This window comes from Miniopterus schreibersii (genome assembly GCF_964146895.1).
Source record: "Miniopterus schreibersii genome assembly, chromosome: 1".
Lineage (NCBI taxonomy): Eukaryota > Metazoa > Chordata > Mammalia > Chiroptera > Miniopteridae > Miniopterus > Miniopterus schreibersii.
In genome coordinates, this window is record NC_138101.1 from 144,891,250 (window position 1) to 144,918,716 (window position 27,467).

Below are 27,467 nucleotides of genomic sequence, written 5' to 3' on the forward strand. Positions count from 1 at the left end.
GCATGTTTTAAAAATTCTTGCAGCACGCCAGTTGAAAGTCGCTGCCTTAGGACAACTGCTGCATGCCAATTTTTTTGTCGGTGTGTGTGTGAGAAAACACTTCCAACTTGAATTAAAACATGTAAATTTAAAATTGGTTGTGTATGGAATCTGTCCCAAGTTCAGTAAATACACAATTCTTTTTAACAACAAAAAATCAAACAAAAATAAACCTACTAGAGAAAAGTCTAAAATTAATATATAAAATGAAAATTTAGGAATAAATTTACCAGAATAAAATTTATAGAATAAATAATCATGGCTTAGTTGATGGGAAAGGTTTCTTTGTTACATACTAAGTCACTTAATATTACACATACCGGTATTTCTCATTCACCTGTCCAAAATACTCATTTCTTCAACGAATATGTACTAACTGCATGCCCCTTGTTCTCCTTCTAATCTGTACTCCATTCTTCTTGGGAATTCAGGCAAGAACTTCAGAGCTTCTCCAAAGTATCCAAAATACAATAACAAAGATCATCTACTCTCAGAATAAGCATAACCATTAAGTACTTACTTAAATGTGGCCACTTTGTTTATGACTTTCTCTAAGCCAGTTTCATTATTTTCCTGTTGAAACAATGTTTTTGTCATTTTTACTTTCATGTAATGACTTTTTCTTCTCTTATCATGAACTAAAATACATTTTCAACAACATTCCTGAAGTACTTCATACACAATAAACAATCAATTTCCAATATAAAAAAATAGGTCTAAACCCAATTAGCTTTGTTTGGAGGGAACAATTTCTTAACAGGTTAAGACCTACATATAAACTGCTTATGGAAGAAATTTTATCTAAGTTTGCCCTCATATGCATGCACACATGCACACACACACACACACACACAAAACCAATAGTTCAAAGAAAAAGAACGTTATGTAGTATGTTCATCACCCACACCATTTAAGCACATGCCCATAAGGTACTAATTCCTAAAATAAAGGTAACAAAATAAATGGGATCTAGAGCAAAACACATATGTAAATGTCCAACTGTATTCTGGCTTCTGCAATTATAATTTTTTTCCTGAGTGGCCTAAACTTTTCTTTGAACAAGGATTTTTTTAATGAAGTCATTTAAAATCAGGAAAAGGACCTAGTGAAGATATTAAACTAAGATCATAGCTTCCTATGGTCTTGTAAAAATTAAGAGGATTCCTTTAAAAAAAAAAAGTACTTGGGGTAAGTAGTGAAAAGTTAGGTATATCCAAAGCATTTTTCTTTTACAAAGTACGGTATACATATTACTAGCAGTATGTGAAATTAATTTAGGTGGCACACAGTTATGTATTTTTTACATTTTTGAATTATTCACTAATGTTAATATGTATTAAAAAAAGAAACCTACATTAAACTTACTATTTCACTGATATTGCTTAGAAAGATGCTAAGGAAAATGTAAGTAATCTGATTTTAAAATGTATTCATAATTATATAATTATTAATTTGGTGAAAGAATGTGCAAAAATTACACAAGTGATATGCCAAATGGTTACAGATTAGAATTAGTTAACAGTAACTAGACTTATCAGGGTGATCACTTTGTAAGGTATATAAATGTCTAATCTCACTATGTTGTATACCTGAAACTAATATAACATTGTATGTCAACTGTAACTGGAAAATTAATTTTTAAAAGTGAAATTGGAAAATGATGTAAATAAAAAGACACAAATTTAGGGGGTGGGAAATGACCAGTAGTTCAGGCTTATCTGTATTCTACTTGTCTGGAAAGCCCTGATAGTACAGATAATTAAATCTCAAGGGAAAAAAATATGAGACTCATAATCTTTAGAACTATTACTTAAATATCAGTATATATAAAACATAAATATCACTGGTGGCATCCATGAGAATGCACCCTACAGACGTCCAATTACAGGGAATAGAGATACTATACAGGCCCATTCTGGGAGACATGGTAAAGCATCAAACCTTGTGTAGGCTACCCAGGAGTCTAGGATGCATCTATCTAACTTTCCTTCCCTCTTTCCTTCACCTGGAGACAGACTTGCATCACAGTCTTATGGCTCCCAATCAGCCTTTCCCAGCTTTCTCACCCCTTTCTCTCCTAGGCATTGTTCCTAATAAAATCTTAAATGTTTTGTCTTGACATCTGCTTCTCAGAAGATCCAAACTAACACACCACCCAAATAATCTCATTTCTGAAAGCTTCACAAAGACCTTTCCTCTGGAAAAGTCTTATTTTAAAGTAAATTAAAAGTCAAGGAGTTTCTTGCTCTAAAATGTCTCCTAAATAGCCAGAATATTTCTAAAATGTTTCCTAATGCCCAGGCTTAAAGTTTATACCACTAAAGAATAAATGGTGATAGTTTTACATCTGCAGAATTTGCTAAACAAATTTTCCTAAAGCTTTGAAGTAGCTCCCAATGAAAGAAAAAGAAAAAAAACTATCCATCCCATCTTGAGGTGAATGAAGTAAAAAACAAAATTAGTCTTACATTCTCGGGTAAATTTTTGGCAATGGCACTGTGTGGCATGGGTTCAATACAAAGCAAGTGAATAATTTCTCTCATTGTAACCTCTTCTTTGGTCACATTTCCCACTCCAGGTACATAACGCTCTCCTAATACAAACGATGAAAAAAAAGTAACACAATTAATTGCTTTCTATTTAAATCTCTTGCCACCAGGACCACTTCTAGACAAAACATTGCATTAAATTAAGTCTGTGAGAGAGGGACTGAAAATTATTGGACATGTTCCTAAAACTGAAAAACAAGAGTCTATGTGCTGAAAGGAGGAGAAAGAAAAATGAAGAGATCTAAAGATCACAGCCCTCTCTTTCTTTTACACACACACACGTATACAAACACATACTCACACATTATAAACAAGGCCCCTCTATTATATTAGCATGTGTTTCTAATCCAGAAAACAAGGCAGATGGCATTGAATGAGCAGTGGCCATCACTGATTAATAGCTTTTCTTTCAAGATCTTCCTCAATTTTGCCTTTACTTGTTATTTATGAAAGAACAAAGTGAAAACTGAAAAAGAAAATACTTAAAGATGTCTATGAGTCAAATGACAAAACAGTAATATGAATCAGGAATGGCTGGTGTTGCTAAAATGCCCACATGATCAGGTGTCCACTTTCCATCTCAAAAAATTACCAAATGGAGAAATAGCTAAATTAACAAGAACTTCATTGGTGTTAACAGCATCTAATTCCCATTGCCTTAAGAAGGTTTACAATATCTGGCTGTAAGTCACCACTAATTTTCAATACTATAACATCTGTACAAAGTTCTATGATATCTACAAGAGGGTTATTAAAAAGACAGTAAGCCTTTGCCTAACAGACTTTAATTGATAGCAAGGACAAAACTAGATCTTCTGACTCCTAATCTGAATCTTTTTCTTTTTAATGTTTTCTCCATTTTAAAATTAGAGATTTTATACATATACATATTTTTAATGTTGACTCCTGAAATTAATGAACTTAGGAACATGGCAAGTATTAACTAAAAATCAAATCACATAGGAGGGAAAAAATAATAAATTTGAGTAAAAACAATAAAGCAAAATAGATGCAATAAAATAGTAAAAATATAAAACAGAAAAAATGCAGTATAGTATTAGAAATTTTTTTCATAAAGCATTCCATGAACAAATACAAAAATTCTCAAGTTTTTATGACTTAATAAAGTATATCATTAACTTTAAAAATCTTGTACACACTTTAATTTGTCCATTTTTTTTTTAATCAGTTTCTTATGGAATATTCTGGACAGGAAGAGTTAGTGCCTGGAAAATTTACATCTCACTTAGCAATGAAGGTTGACCATACTTCCTGCTGAGATAAAGCAGCTAGTCCAGCAATGAGCCTTGATAAATAACATGAACCCATGTTTTCAGATTTAGCTAATGGCTAGACTCCTCATCAGGAACTATTAATACAAAGCAAAGTCTGCTGCACTAAAGTAAGAAACGAGAGCCAGAATGAGAAGTTAAGGACTTTTACTTAGCTGATAAAATCAACAGAGACTATACCATAGAACATACAAAAGTAAAAGTATGGCCAATATCTGCACGAAGATATGACACAATAAAAATATATTTTATTTAGACTTATGTTACGCTGGAATTTCATATCTACAGAAAATTTTTAGCACTCAATGTATAGGCATTTTTCACCTACATTTCTATCTATGATAAATACCCCAGACCTCTATAAACAAGTCCAAACAATTACAAATCAAATATTGAGAAGTAAAGATGTAACAGCTGTGCTTTTTTAAAAGGCTGAGTTTCTAAATATATTAATCACATTAGTCACATTAATATATGTTCTATGCTATATTTTGGAAAAGAGTAAAATGATAAATTATAGCTCTTATTAATGTTCTCTCTAAAAAGTAACCCAACCCATGTCTATTTCAAATCATGTTTAAATCTTACCCACAATATAGATGAGGACTTGAAGCATCTCTTCTGTTAATGTATTATATTGTTTAATCAAATCCTATAGAATAAAAAACAATAAATTAGTTGCATAAGAATCCAAAACCTCCACCAACATATATTTCTGGATCAGACTCATGGTCTCTCCAGTCTATTATTTTCTTTCAGACCACAGCAACAGAGAATCATGCGGTGAATAATTCCCTTTTTGACACCAAATTCAACAAAGTTCGTAATACCTGGAATGTAATAAGAACTCGATAACAACTGTTAAATATTATTATTGTTAATTATTCCCTATATAGCCCTAAGTCAACAAACTAATTCTAATCTGTAACTTTTCCTCTATTACTGGCTTCCTTCTTACCTGGGTTAGTGAGGCAGTGGCTTCTAGTAGATACCAAACAACTATGGTGAGAGTACCCTTCCCTAACACATCTCTCATTAAGCATTGTTGGAAATTAGATATTTATTTTCACTAAGTATAAAACATGACCAAAAATTAGCTTATATTTTATATCCTATTCATGGCCCTTTACAAGTGACTTCTAATTTGATAGAATAAAACAATGTGATTCATAAATTCAAAGTAGTCAGGAGCTACTTTATAAACTGGTATCAAATACTAAAACAATGAGGATGTGACAAAACTCCATGAGACAAATTATAGACTGTGAAAAATGTAACAAATAAAATAAAGAATTAATATCATTAAATAAGGAACTTTTACAAAAACAGAAAAAGGGCAAAGGACAGGAATGGATAATTCACTATAAAAGGGGAGTAGAAAAGCCAACAATCATGAAAACATGGTAAACCTTACTGATAATTAAAGAACTACAAGTGAAACATCATCTTTCACCTATCAGATCAACAAAGATTAAAAATGCCAGTGCCATCTATCCTAGTACCAGGACCTAGTAACAACACATGAAAAGTAGTAATCAAGGGATGTTACTGGTTAACTATTACTTGCTTTTATAGACAGTGATTTGCTGGTCTTCTCTCAAGTGTCTAACCCAGTGACTAGCAATCTATAGCCAGTAGGCAAAATCCAGCCAAAAGCCTGTTTTTATATGGCCCCAGTAGCTAAGAATGATTTTTACAGAAAAACATGTGTAATCAATTGCATGATAGGGAATACTAGCATTGAGCCTCAATTAAATAACATGCTATGACAAAAAAATACGTTCTTTTCGTTAGTATTTTTCATTTCATCAACAAAAATTGTGGAAATTTATTTCTATTTGCTATATAAGTACCGACTTATGATATTCAATTTGGTCTCCTAGCCCACAAAGGTCAACTGGAATTATTGTTAAAAAGGGACCAATTACTGTTTCACCAATTCTAACTTTATATGTAATTTAAGTATGCTATTCTATGGTGTCATTTAAAAAATTCATATTTATTCACTATACACAGGTTTTCTCTTTTTTTTATTATTGTTACTGTTTTTCAGTTTCAAAGGAAGCTCACGTTTTTAGGCTATTTGGCAACTTGTTTTTGGTGGGTGGGTGATGAATTATGTGCAGTGTGGTAATTCAGATCATCTAAATATATGTTTCAATAAACACAATCTAGAAAGGCAAAGAAGAAGGAAGGGAGAGAGGGAGAGAGGGAGAGAGGGAAGGAGGGAGGGAGGGAGGGAGAGAGGGAGGGAGGGAGGGATGGAGGAATAATGTAGTTGTATATTTATTTTGTGACAAGAAAAAAACCTATTACAATATTTTATTAAGCATAAGAGGCAAATTACAAAATAGCACATACAAAATAATACAATTCACCAAAACTTTAAAAGTGATCATTTCTAGGAGGCGTGTTTCATGTGACTTTTTCTTCATTTTTAAAATTTATATACTCTAATTTTTATAGAGTAAAAAGAGTACATATGGAAGTATATGTAAGAGTATATGACTATCTATGTAGATATATATGTATGTTAAATGTATGTGTGATTTTTGCAGATACAGATAAAGAATAACAATCTTAAATATGATTTAAATTGTTAACAATAACGTTTTATTTGGAATTAATTCACATCTCAGTTTCTGTTGCTTACCTGGTCTTTTGTGGATATGGTTTTGTTAAAAGCATCAGCAAGTTCATATCTCTCAAGTACCAGTAATAAGAACTTGTTGGGATCCATTAAAGATGCACCAATCTGTGAGAGACACACAGCACCACAGTTATTGGGTTTTTGTGGGAAACATTAAACAGTAGTACTGTCAGAAAAATTATAAAGTCTGCAGAAGAAAATGTAGTAGTTCCTTCCATTTCTATATCATATTTTAACAGTGAGAAAAATTTAAGTAAATACGTTAAAAATAATTACAATATCTTCTCTTATTACCAGGAATCTAAGAAGGAAGGTTAAAACATAAATATCAGAAGTAATTTAAATAGGTACCTGAAGCATGATGATGTCTTTATCGTACATTTCTTCTCTGCACTTAACATCTTGGTAATAAAATACCTATAAAAAAAGGTAGAAAAGCAGCTACAAAAATGATTTTATCTCGAACAGAATTCTCAAGCAAAACTATTCTTAAAACTTCCTCTAAACTAGAAACCACACGAATTCCTTAGTGGCAAAAAATAAGTTATAAATCTACAAATAATTTTAAAGGATTTGTGAGAATAAAGTGATAAAATGTGGCATGAAAATATTTCAGTTAAAAATGCTCTATATTAGTTATTACTCTCAACATGCTTAGCAAAGAAATTTATTTCCCCTAAGTTTAAAAAACCCACTTCAATAAAAGTAAACCAACTTCTACAATCAACCATAACATCATTTTTCTCCTAAGTGGTATATTTACAATTTCTATTTCCCCACCTTTTAGGAAATGCAATTCTCTTTATTTGCTTTAAAACAAAAGGAAAAATTATAAGGTGGCCTTCAATAAGAAGGTGGTAGGAAGGCTACTGGTCCCCAAGTAAGGTAATCTTCAGAAAAGACCTATGTTAATGGGCAGGTTTCTGGTGAGCCATTCCCTTTTTTTTTTTTAAACTATATCTTTACTGATTTCACAGAGAGGAAGGGAAAGGGAGAGAGATAGAAACATCATTGATGAGAGTCTCCACTGATCAGCTGCCTCCTGCATGCCCCCAACTGGACATGCAACCCAGGCTTGTGCCCTGACGGAGAATTGAACCGCAATCTCCTGGATTCTAGGTTGATGCTCAACCGCTGAGCCACACCCAGTCGGGCTGAGCCACTCCTTTTAAGGAGAAATGTCTACATGGTCACTAGAACTTTCACTTCTGACTTTACATAAGAAAACAGAAAGCAAATACTCAGCAAAATCCAGGGATACAAGGTAAAATTATACATTTTTTAAAAATCAGAAAATGAACACATTCATAAATGTGAATAATTGGCTTTCCCATACCTGGCTAATGAGAGAGAGTCCATTTCTTCGCCACATCTCAGCAACAACCTGGGCAACCAATACCAGACAACGCAAAGGAAATTCTACTAGAGCCTCTACTTGAAAGTCCTCCTGAAACAGAGTGAGGTCAGTTTTACTATTTATTAGGTGTGGATGTGTCTCAAAGTTATGGCAGTATATATTCTTCAGTACTCTCATCTGTAATATGGAAGAGCTTAAACTAGATGACTCTAAATCCCTGTGATTCAGATTTCAATGTATTATATACAGGTATAAAATTACGAAATGGGAATTAGTCATGTGGGTTTCAAAATATTTTTCTTCCCACTCATCAACCAAGAGGTGTTTAGAATAGGATGTAAACAAATCAACACTTAATACAGCCACTTACAAAAGGCACAAATTCATGCAGTCTTGCAACAGCACCCAGCCTGCTTAAACGCACATGAAGACCTAAAGGTTAAAAAAAAAGGAGGAAAATGAAAAAGCAATAAACCCAGTTAAAATTGACTCTTAGTTAACTCATCAAGTTTAGAAGCTTGTGAGATTTACATTTACTGAGTTTAGAAATGAAACCTCAGAATGTAAACTCTGAATTTCTAATTCTGAAACAGTGTTACTAATATATTTAAGATCCTACACTGTGCAAGGTATGCTTATTTTGCTCTTAACCGAGCATCAAAAGAAACAAAAACTTATCTAAGTATTTTTTTAATAAAATAGAAGCAACATAAAATAACATGTCCATTATACAACATACAAAAAAATAACTGAAAATGAATCAGACCTAAACTTAGAGGAGTTAAAATGATAAAATTCTTAGAAGAAAACAGGGAAAAGGCTTTGATGACATTGGATTCGGCAATAATTTCTTGACTATGACATCAAAAGCACAGGTAACCAAAGGAAAAATAAATTAAACTATATCAAAATTACATTATTTTGTGCATCAAAGGACACTATCAACAGAGTGAAAAGGCAACCCACAGAATGGGAGAAAATACCTGCAAATCATGTATGATTGTAATATATAAAGAATATATAAAGAACTCCAACAACCCAACAACAAAATATGTGATTAAAAAATAAACCAAGAACTTGAACAGGCATTTATCCAAAGAAGATATGGTCAATAAACACAGGAAAAGATGCTCAATACCACAAACCACTAGAGAAATGTAAATCAAAACAACAATTGAGATATCATTTCACACTCACTAGGATGGCTATTAAAAACACAAATAGAAAATAAGTGTTGATGAGATGTGGAGAAACTGGAGTCCTTGTACATTGCTGATAGGAATGTAAAATGGTACAGCTGCCATGAAAAACAGTATGGCAGTTCTTCAAAAACTTAAAAAGGAGAATTACCTTTAAATCCAGCAATTCCACTTACAGGCATATACCCCAAAGAACTGAAAACAGGACTCAAACAGATATTTGTACACTCAATTTCATACCAACATGCCAAAAGGTGGAAACAACAGAAGCACTCATTGATGGATAAATGGATAAACAAAATGTGATATATACATATTACAGAATATTACTCAATTTTAGAAAGGGAGAAAATTCTGATACATGCTACTACATAGATAAACTATGAGGACATTATTCTAAATGAAATAAGTCAGTTATAAAAGGATACGTGTATGATTTCATTTACGAGGTACCTAGAGTAGTTAAGTCACAGAGACAGAAAGTAGAAGAGTAGCTGCTAGGGGACTATAAGGAGTGGGAAATGAGGAGTTATGTTGAATGGGTATAGAATTTGAGTTCGGGAAGATGAAAAAAATGCTGGAAATGGATGTTGGTGATGCTACACAAAACAATGTACTTAATGCCACAGAACTGAACATTTAAAATGGTTAAAATGATAAATTTTATGTTATGTATATTTTACCACAGTTAACATATACACTTCTATAAAGTTGTTAAAAAAACAACAAACCCTGACAGGGCCAGTTTACATGCAAATACATATCAAAGAATGAATAAAGAAAATCTATGATCTTTCTTTTGGTGGTGAAAGAAACAGTGACAATACCACCACATTTCTGCAATTAGCAGAAAAGAGACTAAAGACCAACAAGATTTTACTACATTGAAATTTGGGTGAGAGATAAGTTATTAAGTTAGTCTTCCTTAAGTGTATACTATAGAATCCATTAGTTGACCAAGATCACAAAAGGCCGAGGAAAACAACCATCTTTAGATGTTCGGTGACAGCTCTCTGAAGGACAGTGACAGTGACAGATCTTAACTGCAGTATCTGATTTGAGTATGCCTGTACATATTGAGCATAGAACAAAAACAGAAATGATTCTACTACTCTGAATATCTAGGACACAAAGCTAATAGAAACATGCAAAAAAACAAACACTCACCAGCAAGAGTCCTAGAGAGTGGAAGATGTATGCTTACGAGATCTTCAGATACTCTGTAGGACTTAGTTTCCAAAGTATGACCACACAATTGTACTACTGTCTTGCTACTAGACATAAAACTTGTACTACACCTCATCACAGCTTTGTGACATTCTTTATAAGCCACTAGTAAGAGTTCTTCCTAAAAGAAAAATGCAAATAAATTATCTACTTTATCACATTATTCAATAAATATTTACTAAATAAAAACACAAAATTGTTCTATATATTACTAGGGCTACCTCCACAGGACCTGCAAACCAGTAGGAAATATAAGATAGAGGCACATGCACACACACACACTTACAATCAAAGTAAAAAACTGTAAGTACCATGTAAATGATAGAAACTAATTACACTAAGAGGGGGGAAAAAAAGTATCACAAATAATTGGGAAGACATATTGTGAAAACAATTTTGAGTGGAGTCTAAAGAATATGCAGAATTTAAGTATGGAGAAAAGAGGAGAAAACGATGGCAATGTAAGCAGAGATACAGAATAAACAAAGAGAAATAAGGGGAAGTACACCTCCTGTTCAGGCAGTAGAGAGGAATAAAAACTAGAAAAATCAAAGGGTTTACGGGTGGAATTAATGAACAAGAAAACTGGAAATATGCCTTGAAATCAGCATGTGAATAAACTGATGTATCTTAAGTATAATAATATAGTCAACTCACTGCTTCACGAATTAATGGGTGTCAACAGAGTGGGAATGTTAGGAACCAAGGAAACCAATAGGAAGATTACTACAAAGTCTAAGTGTAAGGTGATAAAGTTCTCACCTAGAGTGGGGGCAGTCAGGACAAAAAAAATGAACCCATAAGAAATAAGTCAGAAGTATAAAATAAATTTAGGGTAAGGAAGATACAAATCCGGGTGTGTATGGCAGAAAGAGAGAAGTCAAGGTCACTTTTTAAGACAGTGTTTCTCATACTGATTCTATCTGGAAAAAGGAATACTATTACCAAATAAATTTTGAGACTATCCCTCTTAGAAATTAGCACATTAATTAAAGAGTTTGAGAAGTTCAGGGCCCTGGCCAGGTAGCTCAGTTGGTTAGAGCATCGTCCTGATACACCAAGGTTGTGGGTCCAATCCCCAGTCAGGGCAAGAATCAATTAATGGTCCTGGCCGGTGTGGCTCAGTTGGCTGGGTGTCATCCCATACACCAGGAGGTTGTCGGTTTGATTCCCGGTTAAGGGCACATGCCCAGGTTGCATGCTTGATCCCTGATAGGGGGCATGCAGAACAAAGCCAATCGATGTTGCACTCTCACATTGATGTTTCTCTTTCTCTCCCCCTCTCCCTTTCTCTCTCTAAAAATCAGTATTCTTTGGGGAAAAAAATAAAAATCAACCAATGAATGCATAAATAAGTGGAACAATAGATCAATGTTTCCATTTCTCTCTCTGAAATCAATAATTTTTTTAAAAAAAAAAGAGTTTTAAAAAGTTCAGCCCAGCTGGTGAGGGTCAGTGGTTGAGTATCGACCCATGAACCAGAAGATCACAGTTCAATTCCTGGTAAGGGCACATACCTGGGTTGTGGGCTCGATCCCTAGCAGGGGGCATGCAGGAGGCAGCCAATCAATGATTCTCACCATTGATGTTTCTCTCTCTCTCCCCCTCTCCCTTCCTCTCTCTGAAATCAATAAAAACATATCTAAAATAATAATAATAAAATAAAAAGTTCGGTGGTTTAAAAAAATCCTGTTTGAATTTGTTCAAACAGGAACAAATCTTTTGTGAACACAGAGCTCTTTCCCAATCTTTTGTGAACACGGAACTTTTTTCCTATAAAAAATATCTGTTAACAATTTAACACAGAGAATGCAGTGGCTCTGAGATTTCCCATATGGATGAATGTATGAATCATACTGTCATTAACAGAGCAAGAGCAGTCAAGAAGAGAACAGGCAATTTTGTAACTATGTATGGCAACAGATGTTAACTAGATTTACTGTGGTAATAAAAATAAAGGTTTATGCTAAAATATAAAAGATAAATAAAATATAAACGAACACCCCTACCCCCCAAAAGGGAGAGAATAAGCAAGTTTTAAGCAGAAGGAAATGATGACAAATCAATTTATTATATTCTGAATTTGAAATATAAGTGTAAGATCTAAGCAGGAATGTCTAGCATACAAACAGAAGTGATATTATAGCTTGGGAGAATCATCTCTAAGGAGTTTTAATTGCAGTGGTAGAAATAAAAATAAACTATTGGTTAATGTCTCATTTAGTAGGCAGAAGAAATTGGAGGGAAAAAGCAATCACTGATTGAAATGGGTAGTCAACAGAAATATTAAGATATGTAGGTTTGTGAAAATTAAAGGGAAAGAAAGTTTCAAAAAGGTTAAGGTGCTCAACAGAATACAATGCTACAGACACTTTAAGGAAGATGGGGACTTAGAAAAGACCTCTGAATTTGGTTACTAAATAGATCCTTTGAAATTTTTTCAAAAAGCAGTTTCTGTCAATTGTTAAGGACAAAAGCCAGACTCTAAAGAAGTTTTAGAAGCTACAGAGTGACAACAGTAGATGTAAAGGACTTCAGGTTGGGCAGATATCAAGATAAACAACAAACACTTTGACCTCATCTCTGAGAAGCAAGCATTCTCTTCATAAGGCTGAGAGGAGCCAAAAATATGTGCTGTGATGAGTTGCTGAAAAGTATTTCCTGTCTTTATTGTTCTATAAAGCTACTGTGCTAGATTAAGGTCCTTTGTGTCTGTGAGAATGACTAATTGCAGGTGGTGGAGCAGAAAAGGAAAAAGAGAGCTAGAATACAGTTTACAGAGACAGCAAAGACAAGTAAGGGGATTTTTATTCTTGTTGTTTTTAAGGATAGGGGAGTCCTGTGTGTTTATAGGCAGATGAATGAAACAGCAGAAAATACCAGAGGAGACAACTAAGAAAGCAAACTCCAGAAAGAAGTAATAAAGGTTTGGACAAAGAGCCTATGTAGAGACATTAGTTTCAGAAAGAGAAGAAAAGAGAGAGACCAAGAGTGAAGATACAGAGAAACTTAGTCAGTGAATAGATTGTGGTGAGAAGTAGAGAGAAACTGAAGAAAATGAAAGAATCTGACTCAGATGTCAATTTCCTCAGGACAGAAATAAATGAGATATTATTCCCAAACGAGAATCTGGGGTAGGATTGTGTATTTAAAGAGGGTTATGGTCTAAAATTATTGCTTAAGGAAATATATTAGTCTTATACTTTGAAATTAATTTTCTTTTCTTTTTTAAATATATCTTTATTGATTTCAGAGAGGAAAGGAGAGGGAGAGGAGACAGAAACATCAATGATGAGAGAGTCACTGATCGGCTGCAGCCCACAACCCGGGCATGTGCCCTGACCGGGAATCGAACCCCGATCACCTGGATCCTAGGTCGACGCTCAACCGCTGAGCCACGCCCGGCCGGGCTGAAATTAATTTTCTTAATGGTTTAACACATATAATAAAGCACTTAACTGAACACATATCCACCCTTCTCCATTGTTGGAATATTTAAAAGTCTATGTTATGTGGTCCTAATTTTCATATTATTTATATTCACGTCCAAGGAAAAAATAAGTAAATAAATGTATGTTGTTCTATTTGTTAAACCTCACTATTCCTAAGGTAAATGAAACTACCATGGAGAATATTTTCTAATTAAGAGTAAAAAACTGAATTTTCCTCCTAAATTTAATAAGACAAATTCAAATATATAAGAAACAACTTAAATAATAAAACTTTACATCAAGCAAGTTGCAACATATAACTGTGCTACAATAACCACTAGAGCACATAAAAAGATACTGCTCCTACTAACAGTTTTACTTACATCACAAGCACACCACTCTTGGAACATGAGTAAAATATTCTTCAACTGCATCTGTATAGCAATGGCAGCCTCCCAGTCAGGATCCACTTCTATGTGTTGACCAACCTGCCTTCTAATTTCTTCCATTCCCTGCAAGAAAAGAGTGGTTAACATACATGTGGACCTTCTTTTTTGCTCCTCTACTAGCAAAATATGAAATTGTCAGGATTCATATTCCTATATGGATAGCTTAACATGGCTGTTATACTAGGTCAGAATGCATGGGTTCAAATCCCAGCTCTGTCACTTTCTAGCTGTGTGACCCTGATCAAATTATTGCTAAGCTTCAATTCCCTTACCTATAAAAAAGGGAGATGATAATAATAATAACTACCTCATAAGATTGCTATGATGCTCAGAAGAGATAATGCATGGAAAGTGATTACTATAGTATCACACAGTAAGCATTCAGTAACATTAATAGCAATAGCAGTAGTTAGCAGGATCAGTGAGGCAGGTTTTAAATTTTATTTCTACTTTGCTAGATATATTCTTCCTTAAATAAAAACAAAAATTTTCTTTAAAAAATATTAAAGACCGAAGTTAAATTTTTAAAAATAAATGTATCTTACTGATATATAGAACTGCATCATACCTGCATACAGGTAAGAATCTTCAAAAAAGATTGAAAACCTTCAAGGAACTGCATTCTTAATCTTTCTGTCCATACTGTGGGCTTGCTGATTAGGATATACCTATAATTTTAAGAGACAAAGAAATATTTCACTTCCAAGGGCTATAAACAATGTTGATCCATCAAAGTTACATATTGTAATTTCTTACAATTAGAAGTTCTGGACAGAGGTAGAATTATACCAACAAAATGTGAATGCTCCACAAAAGGCAGATGTCAAAGCTAAGCCAGACTTCTGCACTCAAAAGTTAGTTCTGATTAAACGAACCCAGAAGCAACTGAGCCTATCACAGCTGGATAACTACAGTACAGATTTTCTTGGATTATTTATACCCCTCACCCAAAAAGTCAGTTAAGCCCGGGACGGGCTTGGCTCAGCAGCTGAGAGTGACCTAGGATCCAGGCGATCGGGGTTCAATTCCCGGTCATGGCACATGCCCGGGTTGCGGGCACAATCCCCAGTCGGGGGCATGCAGGAGGCAGCCGATCAATGACTCTCTTATCATTGATGTTTCTATCTCTCTCTCCCCCTCTCCTTTTCTCTCTGAAATCAATAAACATATATTTTGGGGGGGGGGGAAAGCCAGTTAAAATCACCGTCAGCCTCAAAATGCATGTCAAAACTGCATGTATAGAATATATGCTGTTTGTACAAACTAGTTCAGAATATTTTGTAAACTATAAAATACTTATTGTGCACTAAAATCACACACTTCTTTCCCCAAAGGCATGTAATCGTGAGAACTACAGAAAATTTGCAACACATACAGTAGTTTGGTCTAAGAGGATTTAACAACTTTGTTACTGCTGCTCAACATGTAATGACTAGAGATTTGTGAACATCTGTACTGGTTCTCCAGAGCCACTTATTCTTGCAACGTGATATCATTCAGCACAATAAATATACTACTGTTGGAGGTGGGGGGGCGGCAGTCAGGAGATTTAGAACTAGTTTCATATCCAATGAAAACAATGTTTATCATGAAATGACTTCTCAGGAAGGAATCTAACGATTATAAAAATTATTTTGCACTCAGTCAATCCAAATCAATTCCTGTTAAACACCAGGCATTAAGAACACGGGGTCTGTAGACAAAAATAGGTGACAAAAACAGTGGAAGAGAAGAAAATCAAGGGCAGGATGGGAGAGTAAGGGGGTGATTTGGCTTCAGAGTCTACTACCCTTTTCAGAAACAGAAAGGAATAGGTTAGAGTAACAAAAGGAAAATATTCACTTAATAGCACCAAAGTTCAATTGCATCTCTTTTCTAAGTTCCATTTTCACAGTGATTAGCAACTGAGAAACAAAGTATCCCAACAGATACCTTCCACAGAGTGAGAAATGAAACTGAATAGAAGTTTATTATTTAAAATGATCGTGCGCCCAGCCGGGTGTGGCTCAGTGGTTGAGCATCGACCTGGGATCCAGACGATCAGGGTTCGATTCCTGGTCAGGGCACATGCCCGGCTTGCGGGCTCAATCAATGACTCTCTCATCATTGATGTTTCTCTCTCTCTCTCCCTCTCCTTTCCTCTCTCTGAAATAAATAAAGATATATTTAAAAAAATAAAAATAAATAAATAAATAAAATGATCGTGGTATAACAATCCCTCCCTCTACCAGGCAGACCTCAGAGTACTGTGTTCATTTCTTGACAACTAGCTTAACTGGTGTACATTCAACTAAGGCAGGTTCAGTAGAGAAGAGCAACAAGATGAAGGAATTTTAAATATGAAATGAGTATGGTTGAGGAAGCTAATGCAACTCAACCTAGTGAAGACTTGGCAGATCTGCCTGCTGTCTTGCTTCTGCTAGTACCAACAAACATTAAATGCTGAGCTACAGTCAGATAAGTAGCATATATGGTGAGACTATCGAGAGCTATAAATTCTATAAGAATTCAGACTTTATTCTTGAAACAATTAAAAGACATTAAGTACCTGTGGTTATTTCTAACTGATTTGAAAGCAGGGTTTCAGGAAAAGTGATGAATAAATAAGTATATGGTGAAAGAGTAAAAATAAGATATGACTGCAAAATTTTCTATCATGAATGAGAAAATGGGGCTCAATAATTATTTGTTCAGTGAAGGTGTATCTGATTGATGTTTTAGGCTAAGTTTCAGAGAAGGTTTTGTTGATGTTTATTTTGTGAGGCTAAATGATGTAGTGAAAAGAACTTCAGTTTTATAGATAAATAGTGCTAGGCTCAAATCCAAAGTATGCCACTTACTAGCTCTGTGACCTTAGGCAAATGATTATAAATCTACAAATAAAGATTATATCACCTACCTTATGAGAATGTTGCAAGAATAAAATAAGGTGAAATAAGTTAAGCTCCTTAGCATATAACATTTACTAAAAAAGAACAGAGGACCCTTGTGAGAGTGAATTACATAAGAAGCCCAGCACGGCATCTGTTGAACAGGTGCTCAAAATATGTTCACTTTCCCTTCTCTTTGTCACCAGAGATATCTCTATTTAGGTAAGGATGTAGGACAGAAGTTGGAAGCATCAGAAGAGTGGGAAAACTTTGAAATTACCTTCCAAACCAGGATCTCTAAAGTTTTACCATATGGGTAAGTATGTAGGGATGTGCTGACTCTAAATTACTCACCAGAGAATAACTACAGTCAGAGATCCATAAAAATATGAAATAAAATATAAAATAAAATAAATAAAATAATGAAGTATAAAATATGACAAGACATGATATGATTATGCATCTCCTCTCTGGATATAAAAATAACATAGTTACAAGAGTACTCCACAGTAATGAGAGCCATAGTAAAGAGATTTTTCCTGTACAGTAGACCTAAAAATGATCAATACACTGATTTAACATTGATAACTTTAAGCACTGCCACTGGGATTTTTGCATATTTTTTGTTTGTTCTGCATAACATATAAATTATGAATAATCTGTGAATCGCAATCACTAAATGGTGATTCACCAGTGAATTCTTCCACCATCTCTACTTGTACTAAAGATGTGATAACATAATAATTTACTGAACTTTAAAGAAAGGTTTATATGTAATAATCATATTTAGAAACTGAGGAATTTGAAAAGGTCTAGGAGCATTTTCCTCAGAAATATCAAGGATCCAATGCATACTTCCAGAAATCTGTCAAATGTATTTTTGTAACCAGATTCAACTATTTCTAGGTTGGTTTGGAAGCCTAATTGTTTCCAACTCTCTATACCCTATATGGTCACAAGAAGTAGACAAAATTTGAGTTTTTTCCCCCTAGGGACTAGAAATAATTATACCCTGGAGCACTTCATTTAAAATAGCAAATTAAAGAAAATATATTTGTCTTAATATATTCTTAAAAGAATTTTTTGAAGTTTATGATTTATTGAATAGTTGATATCATAACCCTTAGAATATTCACCATTTATTTCTAAAATAAATTTCCTTTTAGGTTCAACAATCTCAAGATGTATATATGATTCCAACTTTAGTTTAAAAGGAAACTCTCCACTCTCTTCAAGGAGAAAATCTTAAGAAACCACTGATGAATATCAATAACTTGGATGTATATGTATGAAAAAGGGAGTTAAAAGAAATTCACATAAACAAGATCACCTGAAAATATGCCCAAAGAGACTATACAAGAGGGAGAGAATCAAAGTACATGAGTGGAACTAGGTGGAAGGCTTAGTAATTATGATAGAGATTCATTTAGTGACCCTAAGTTGCTGTGACAGGACCCTTCTCAGTATCTTCTTTATCAACCTGGTTTTAACTCTATAAGAAGCCTTCACTTATAAAACATTCATTGGCATGAGACAGAAAGAGTTCTTTATACTTCTCATCATTATAAAGTGAATCCTAGATAACCAAAGGCATCAGAGGTTTATCTGTAAGACAGAATAAATAAGCACACCGTGTTTAATAAATACCCTCACCTTTTACCTCGAACAACTTACTTTAGATCACATATTACAGCATATACTCTTCCCAGTTTGTCCTGGCTATAACCCTGGAAGTTGAATTTGTTGTTCCTATCCAGGTACTCAGGCAAAACTTCTAACAGAGTTTCAGTAATGACAGAAATAACGTTCTGCTCTTCAATAAGATGGCGAGCCTGTAGGATATTTCAAGAACATTATCTTTAGTATTAACCCATCTGGTTGCTCAGTAAGTCTTTTTTTTTTTTTTTAAATATATCTTTATTGATTTCAGAGAAAGGAAGGGAGAGGGAGAGAGAGAGATAGAAACATCAATGACGAGAGAGTCATTGATTGGCTGCCTCCTACACACCCTCTACTGGGCTCCAGCCCACTGCCCGAGCATGTGCCGTTACTAGGAATCAGAGATCTCCTGGTTCCTAGGTCAATGCTTAACCACTGAGCCACGCCAGCTGGGCTAAGTAATTTTTGATATATTTACTGAGCATCAAACACAGTTCTTAGTCTCACAGAATAGCAATTTCTGAGAAGTTATTTTCTAAAAGTAAGAATTCCCTATTCCTCAGGAACTAGAAAACACCCGTCTGGACACCCCAAGCCCATTACTCAGGTTATCTATATAATGTTTACCATCAGTAATCGCACAATGAGTCAAAGTAGAACAATCATAGACATACTTTGTAATGTCTATCACATTATTTTTTATTTCATAGACATACTTTGTAATGTCTATCACATTATTATTTATTACAGCACATCCTCCTAACTCCCAGTCCAATGTCTCTTCCCATCCCATCCTTTTCTTTAGACTCTGAAATGGTAAAGTATAGTTAGCCAAACTATTCAAAAGAAAGAGGAAAAGAAGTAGTACTAAAAGGAAGCCGAATCCTCCACTCTCCTCCCAGGTCTATGCAGCACTATATCTCCCACGATGCTGGAATCATACCCTACCTCCTGCTTTATCTTAATCTATCCACTCACCCCTCCCCAAAAAAGCCCAATAACTAAAGAACAACAACAAAAAGCAAAAAAACAATTGTTATTGAAAAGGCACTGCTCCTAAGTTACTCTTGAAACTGAGAAACGAGTTCTGGACTTCACCTGCAGGAATCAGAACATTAGGACAAAGGTAGTGCCGTCATTCCCACTCCGCAAGTTATCTTATCTTTGGATACCATTAATGTATTATTCATGCACAGATACCACTTAAGTATTATTCAATTTTCCAAATGAAATTAGCCCAACATAGTGATTCTGACATTGTTTTGATTCAACGCTAAGCAAAATTCTTAAAAAGCAAAACAAGTTTTACTTAGAAAGACTGCAAAGAAATTATTAATACATACCAGAGTAGGAACAGTAAACATCTGAACTGACAGTGCAGTTATAGAGATACTCCTGTCATGGTCATCACTGATATATTCTTTCTGCAGCTGTTTATAATACTGAAAGAAATAATAAATAATAAGTGGAGAATCAACTAAAAATGACTACTGAAAACTTAAAATCCCAATTTTAACAGCTGCTTCAAATGTGTTTCTATGTATATGAGACAAGTATTATAATTCCTGTTTCTTAAGGGGAGATAATATGGTCAACAAAAGTATGTCAGAAAGAGAATATAACAAAGATGAATTCAGCTGCCCAATCTAGCAGAGTTGGAAGTGAAAAAAAAAAAATGCACAAAACACAGGTAAAAAATCACAGAGGATGGCAATGGTGAAGTATATCCTTTCTCCAAACAGAATCTGGGGCAATGGCTAGCAAATTCTATCCCAATGGTACAGGGCATGGGCTATATTCCAAGTTAGAAACTGATATGACCCAGAAAACCAACCAATCAGATCCAATCCAGCCTTAAAACAGAATGGATGCTGGCTGTACATAACTTCTTATCCATCCTGGTGAACACAGCTGAAATAAGCTGGTATAATGGGAGGATGAAAATACTAATACATTCAGGCATGTATCGAGCACAGTGTTAAATCCTTGATCTACATATTTAATTTTATCCACCAGAACTCCTATAAATTTTAAGAGGTAACCATTGTGTACAAAAAATATCATCTTAGTAGGGAGAATGGATTTTGTCTAAGAAAAAAATTTCATTTCAGATCACACAGATCACAAATGTCTTAATTACTTTTAACAATCTACTGCTAAAATCCAGGGAGTGAGGGATCTTACCCTACAGTATCATCTGCCTTGAACAATCATCATTCCTCTCTCTGCTTCTAATTCTATCCTGGGTCCTACCTCTGCCCTGTCTTAAGTTTTACAGAACTTCCTACAACTCAGAATCAGAGGAAACCAACAGGTATTTATTGTATGCCTTATATAAGGCAAAGCAGAAGATTCAAAGGTTCTGTAACACCTTGCAATCTAACTTTAGGAACAGACAAAATATATATATATATAACAATAGATCTATAAAACTATTAAAAAGCCATAAGTTTTTCTTTATGTTTTAGCCTTCCTTAAGTATAACTCTTGCCCATCTAATTCCTGCCTCCCTTTAGCATTTCATGTATGTTCCTTTTCCCTGCTATGCCTTTCAGCTAGTCACTTCTATTCTTATTATAATTTTATTAACAGATAGATGATTAGGAAGGATGAATGAATGTGATAACTTCCTATTGTTCTGGGTAGGCAAATAATAGGTCATTTTCCACCTTTCTCCTCTTCCAGACTACTGTTTCCATACTAGCAAATGTGAAAATAAAAAAAGTTGGACAAAGAAATGAATCATAAAATTAAATTCTGGATTCATAATTATCTACTTTGTTTCTATTACTTCATTTACGAAAATGTTTTTCTATTTCTACTTATTGATATCTATTTATAAAGAGCAATTACCTTTACAAATTCCATAGCAAAGAATTTTTTGTATTCCATCTCCATAAAAAAACTGCTGAAGATCAATTCGTGAAGGATCTTACGGGCACCTAAAGATCATTTTGGGGGGAAGTAGGGTAGTATTACCAAGGCAAAAAAAACATTCCAGCTATTAGAAGTGGCAGAATATTATAAAAATATTTCACATGTTAGTAGACCTCAAGAACTCAAATATGAGTAGCATATATTATATTAATATTTAATAGATAGAACTTAAAATACATACATATACGGCCTTTTCCCTCCTTTTCTATAATCTTTTCACTACTTTATCTTACTTCATTCTACCTCTCCCAACCTTTCTCCATTCTTTTCATTCTATTTCACTCAAAACTACTTTTACTCTGTATCTTTCCCTTTTCCATCCCGTTTATTCTCATCTTTTACTTTTTGTTCTTTGTTTAGATTTTAAAAGTATAAGTACAGCTTTAATAATAGCACTACTACATGAATACACACACACACACACACACACACACACACACACACATATACATATATACACACACATCCTCATTTCACTGGCCCTGATTAAATGAAAAGGCACTATAATTAAAAGGCAGTATCCCTGGGTTTTAACACAGAAGAATATATATTCATTGGTTAACCTTACCTTAAAGTATAATATCTTATAAACCAAGATCACTGATATTAGTAAACAAAAGAGATCATAGCTCCGCTTTAAGGTCATAATCTTCCTTTGCTTCATGGCAAGCAGCATAAGCAAAGATGACCACCTACCTTTATACAGCTTTGCATCCCAAAGCATTAACCTGCTTATGAGACAGGGTTTCTCAGAGCCAGGTTCTTCTCTAAGGCATGCTTGGCAAAAGATCTGTCTAAAATCACCTACAAAAAAAAGTCACCACGTAATTTTTATTCTTATACTATTTCTCCTAAAAGTATGTTTCCTATAGCATGTGAAAAAATTAACATTAATCTGCCCACATTTGGTATCGAGCAAGAATAATTCTATCGACATCAAAGAATCAACAGCCAACAGAATATTATAGTACTTGAAATGCACTCCTGAAAACTAATCAAAATGTATTTAAAAAGGAAATTTTATTTTATACTTAATGATATATTTTTTTAAATTTGTAGCTTTTTTTTTTAAAAAAACCCCCAGTATTAGACTATATACTTACTTGAATAGCTCATAATTTTGTTCATCCAGGAGCCAAGACGTAAAGCAAATTTCTGATGAGCCATAACCTCAGAGTGTAATACTTCTACATGAAGTGGATGTTGAGAGACATTTTCAGAATGACTCTACAAATAAAAGGAATATTTAAAATAAAAGAAACACAACCTAGTTTAAAAATTTTGTTTTTAACTAATCTATTCTTTAAAAAAAGAAATTACATAACCCTTGCAGTTCCAAATCTCTGGATCTAAACGCCTCAATACTTTCTTTATGTAGGATGCCAAACCACTTCAAAAATATATTTGACCCAGCCGGCATGGCTCAGCAGTTGAGCATCGACCTATGATCCAAGAGATCAAGGTTTGATTCCTGGTTAGGGCACATGCCCTGGTTAAGGGCTCAATCCTGAGTAGGGGGCATGCAGGAGGCAGCTGATAAATGACTCTCTCATCATTGAATCTCTCTCTCCCTCTCTTCCTTTCTCTCTCTGAAATAAATATAAATATAAACATAAAATTTCTTTTATTGGGTTCTTATAATGTACACTCTTAAATTCTCTTTGTCCCTAATTCAGAAAATTACCTTTATATCTTCCTTTGCTTCCTGGCAAGCAGCAAAAGCACCTGCTTTAACAGCCCGACGACCCTAATTATAGACAAACGAGAATTAAGCAGCAGAATGACAATTCCAGTCAATTTGTAACATATAGCCCAAAGACCCAATGAGCTCGTAATTATTCATCATTTGTCGACTGCCTAAAAGTCAAAAGATGGGCAATACCTGGAAGATAAACATAAATGTTTAACACCTTTATGTAGCTTCAGAACTTTTAATACCACTAGTAGAGAATTTCTATACTTTAGGATTTTAGATTTCCTGCCTAGCAACATGTCAGTTCTTTACTATTTGTAATGTGCTCTATTTTCTATCTGATAATAACTTAGGTTTACTAAACTCCATCTACATGTTTTAAATATTTCTCATAAATAAACTTAAAGTTCCAGCATGTGTTCCATAACACATTTAAGGTCCACTAGTGGGTTAGAGGTGAGACCAGGATATTGTTTTCTCAAGTCCTAGGACCACTACACTAACTACTAATTACTAATGCCATCCTGCTTCTTCCACTATATTACACTCCTCTCAAGGGCAGGATTGTGTTAAATATTCTTTCTATATACCTGAGGAACACATTTTGCTTTGGATGGGTAGGAAATAAAAGCTGAGCCATAAATCATTATTATTCTAAAAAGTTTTAGTAAATGTTAAAACCTCAGAAATGATCAACTTTTCATAATTCATGCATGTATTCATTCATTCAATAATTAAGAGAAACAAACTGAAGTTGAGCTGACATTCTAAACTACTCTTTGCCAAATACATTCAGCAAACTTTCTATGTAGACAAAAAGAGGAAAGTTATAAATAGTGATCTACAACTACGATACACACATAGAAAAATCAAGTTTTAACCAGTTTATGTAAGATGTAAGAAATGAATAAAGATGGTTGTACCAATCACAATACTAAGGCACTTGGCAAAGGCTCAGTCAACACCTGACTTCCAGGAACTCATGTAAGACAGCACAATAATTCAAACGAAGCTCACAAACCTCTTTGTCTATGGCAGTGGTATGCAACTGGGCCTCTGCAAGCTCACAGTCAAGAGCTCTTTGTAGGCTGTATATGACATGGTCATATGAATGGTGTTCATCATTAAAAAGGACACAATAGTATCTTTCATTTTTCTCCCTGTTTTTTAAAAAAAAGATATACATTCAGATACTGCAACAAATAAACAGGAAAATGTGAAAAATAGGCTAATATATGACATCTATACTGAAGCAACATTGTGTAAGCTCTTACATATGAGAAAGTACCACCGTGATACTGATACAGGAAATTATTTTAAGTGGTACAGTACTGTGGAATTTTTAAAACCCTAATAAAAGTATTACCTTTCCCATGTTTTTCCCCCAATTTTTTTTTATCACTTCAAGATATAAAGTATTACTCTCAGTTTCGTGGTAGTACGGTTTTAATACCACTCTTGACTCTTGCTAATCTCCCATCTTGACAAGATCTCGGACTTAGAACCTTCAAGCAGGCAATAATAGTAAGATTTTATTAACATTTAGTTTTTATTGAATTTATTCTTGTTTTACCTTATATTTCTGGTTTTACAGTACATTTAAGTCGGGTTTTTTTAAAGTGTATAGATTTAAAGTGCCAGCACTACCATTTGACTGAGTGAGGGACCTTATAGACCTTATAGACATGTGGATGGCTTAAGCTTTTAATAATCTAGTTGAGATGACAATGCCTCTTCTATCTCTAAGAAGAGTACAATGTCTACATTTGAGAGTGGTGTGAGGATCTTATAAAATAAGTGAAAACAGCTATCATGGGCTACACAAATTTATGTTATCAGTTTTAAACAGTTTATAATACGCTTTTACAATGCACTCAATTAATGATCCTCATAACTCTAAGAGGCAGATTTTCTTGGGCTTCTTATAGCTTAGGATATGGAAGCTCAAAAAAGACTTCTTCATGGCCACAATGCCAATAAGCAGCGAGGAGGACTAGAACTCAGATTTATGAGTCTGAAGTCTGACGCTGCCCACATATACACCTACACTCAAGCAACTCTCCCTTTTTAGGCAGGCAGATTGCTAACTAGTATTATGTTGACCATCACAATTTCTTAAAGAGTTTAACTGATGTTGTCACATATTTGAAATTGAAACCTTTGTGGAAACAATCTCTGATGACCTGTATTTCCCTGAGCAGTTTATGGCCCAGCAAGAGTCAAAACAATATGTTTATAGTCTTTATAAACTGAAATTATTAACTTTCTCTCCTAAAATAAAACAATCCAAAAAACCTAAGAAAGTCAAAAAAGAATGGTATTTAGATTTGTGATGCAATTTTGTAAACTTGCTAAGATTACACGGATAAAAAAATTCCCCCAAGGCCAAATTATATCTTTATATCAGGTCTGGAATTCCCTTTTGCATTTGTAAGTTAAGAGCAAACATTATTGTCACTGAAAGACTTATTTATGGCTGTTAGGACTTCCTGGATTTGGGCTTAAAAATGTTAAACATCTACAACTGAAATAATCCTAGATATCAAAGCACAGGGCAAAGGGCATCTCCTAATTCCCACCATCAAATGTTTTTTCATCAACACCTAGACTAAAGGGAGATCCACTGTTTCAAAGTCCCTACCTTTGTTCACAAACCTCTGGGGAACCTGGAGGTTGGTCCAGGCTAGTATCAATTTGGGCAATTTACTTCTCTACAGGGACAAGTGGCTGCTAGGAACTTATTATAAATCATTTAGAACAAGACCCTCAAAATGATTTTTTCTTAAAAATGTTTTTTTTTCCTTTTTGGCTTAACTTCTGTTAGTGCCTAGAAGAGCATCTAATATAAATGGATATTTTGAAAATATTCCCAAGAGGTAATTCTCTATAAAATTTTCATAATGATAATAAATTAAGCAGTAAATAACAACAAAAACATTTTTCCAACACTTATTTTGCAATATAAATAACCATCGTTAAAACGTTTACCTTTTGAAAAATTTCCCCACCTTATCTGGAGTTCCGAAGGCAGTTCTTTTTCCTCTTCCCATATAGTCATTTCTACAATGTATTTTATCACTGAGGGGAATATTTTCCTGGCTTGGGCAATTACCTCTTCATTCAATGAACAACGTAAGTTCTGTAAGAAAGTAGAGAAAAACACACTATCAACATTGTATACAAATAAATGGATAAAGAAGATAATGTTATTAATTATAATAATTATTTTTCTTTTCTAAAGATTTTTTATTTTTATTTTTTAGAGAGAGAGAGAGGAAGGAAGGGGGAGAGAGGGGAAAATATCGATGTGAGAGTAAAACATCAATCAGCTCCCTCCTGCTCCCTACCGGGATCAGCCCCACGACTGGGGCATGTGCCCTGACTGGGAATGGAACTGGCAACCTTTTGGTGCATAGGACAATGCCCAACCAACTGAGCCACACAAGTCAGGGCTATAATAATAATAATTTTTTTTAAAAAAAATATTTTTTCATTGATTTCAGAGAGGGGAAGGGAGAAGGGGAGAGAGAGATAGAAACATAAATGATGAGTCATCATTGATCGGCTGCTTCCTGCACACCCCCGACTGGGGATCGAGCCCGCAATCCGGGCATGTACCCTGACCAGGAATTGAACCGAGATCACCTGGATCCTAGGTCGACAATCACTGAGCCACGCCCGGCTGGGCTATAATAATTATTTTAATGAGTTCATTACACCATCCTCCAAGAATGAAATCAAGCTGACCTCAAGGGGGTTGCTATTCATAGCAATTTAGCTTAATTTCCTGTGACCAAGTTGGTGCTACAGATAACAGAAAGGAAAGGAGGCAGGACCACGTCCCCTGTCCTTTTTAGTGATGCTCTCCCATATGGATGCTCTCTGCCTTTCTGAGTAGCCTAATTATGATAATATCAGAGAATTATTGGTTATCCCTTATAGCTTACAAAAAGCTTTTCTCATGCCCTGGCTGTTGTGGCTCAGTTTGTTGGGCATTGTCACATGCACTGAAAGACTGCTAGTTCAATTCCCAGTCAGGGCACATGCTCAAGTTGTGGGCTTGATCCCCAATAGGGGTATGCAGGGGGCAGCTGATCAATGTTACACTCTTACAC

At 34.4% G+C, this 27,467-nt stretch overlaps 1 protein-coding gene across 3 annotated transcripts in view; it reads right to left on the minus strand.

Annotated features, from left to right (window-relative positions):
- Nucleotides 1-27,467, minus strand: part of UBR1 (ubiquitin protein ligase E3 component n-recognin 1) — a 112,207-nt gene that overhangs the window by 59,211 nt on the left and 25,529 nt on the right. For all 3 annotated transcript variants that reach the window (XM_081119599.1, XM_081119601.1, XM_081119600.1), the window contains 18 exons: nucleotides 26,361-26,491; nucleotides 24,374-24,512; nucleotides 23,344-23,406; nucleotides 22,763-22,886; nucleotides 22,356-22,463; nucleotides 21,576-21,664; nucleotides 20,066-20,164; nucleotides 18,738-18,895; nucleotides 14,762-14,861; nucleotides 14,128-14,256; nucleotides 10,254-10,434; nucleotides 8,258-8,319; nucleotides 7,867-7,977; nucleotides 6,882-6,947; nucleotides 6,534-6,635; nucleotides 4,469-4,532; nucleotides 2,508-2,632; nucleotides 560-612 (listed from right to left, as the gene is read on the minus strand). In XM_081119599.1, the coding sequence (XP_080975725.1) occupies nucleotides 560-612; nucleotides 2,508-2,632; nucleotides 4,469-4,532; nucleotides 6,534-6,635; nucleotides 6,882-6,947; nucleotides 7,867-7,977; nucleotides 8,258-8,319; nucleotides 10,254-10,434; nucleotides 14,128-14,256; nucleotides 14,762-14,861; nucleotides 18,738-18,895; nucleotides 20,066-20,164; nucleotides 21,576-21,664; nucleotides 22,356-22,463; nucleotides 22,763-22,886; nucleotides 23,344-23,406; nucleotides 24,374-24,512; nucleotides 26,361-26,491 (1,904 nt within the window). The remainder of the gene's footprint in view (nucleotides 1-559; nucleotides 613-2,507; nucleotides 2,633-4,468; nucleotides 4,533-6,533; nucleotides 6,636-6,881; nucleotides 6,948-7,866; nucleotides 7,978-8,257; nucleotides 8,320-10,253; nucleotides 10,435-14,127; nucleotides 14,257-14,761; nucleotides 14,862-18,737; nucleotides 18,896-20,065; nucleotides 20,165-21,575; nucleotides 21,665-22,355; nucleotides 22,464-22,762; nucleotides 22,887-23,343; nucleotides 23,407-24,373; nucleotides 24,513-26,360; nucleotides 26,492-27,467) is intronic.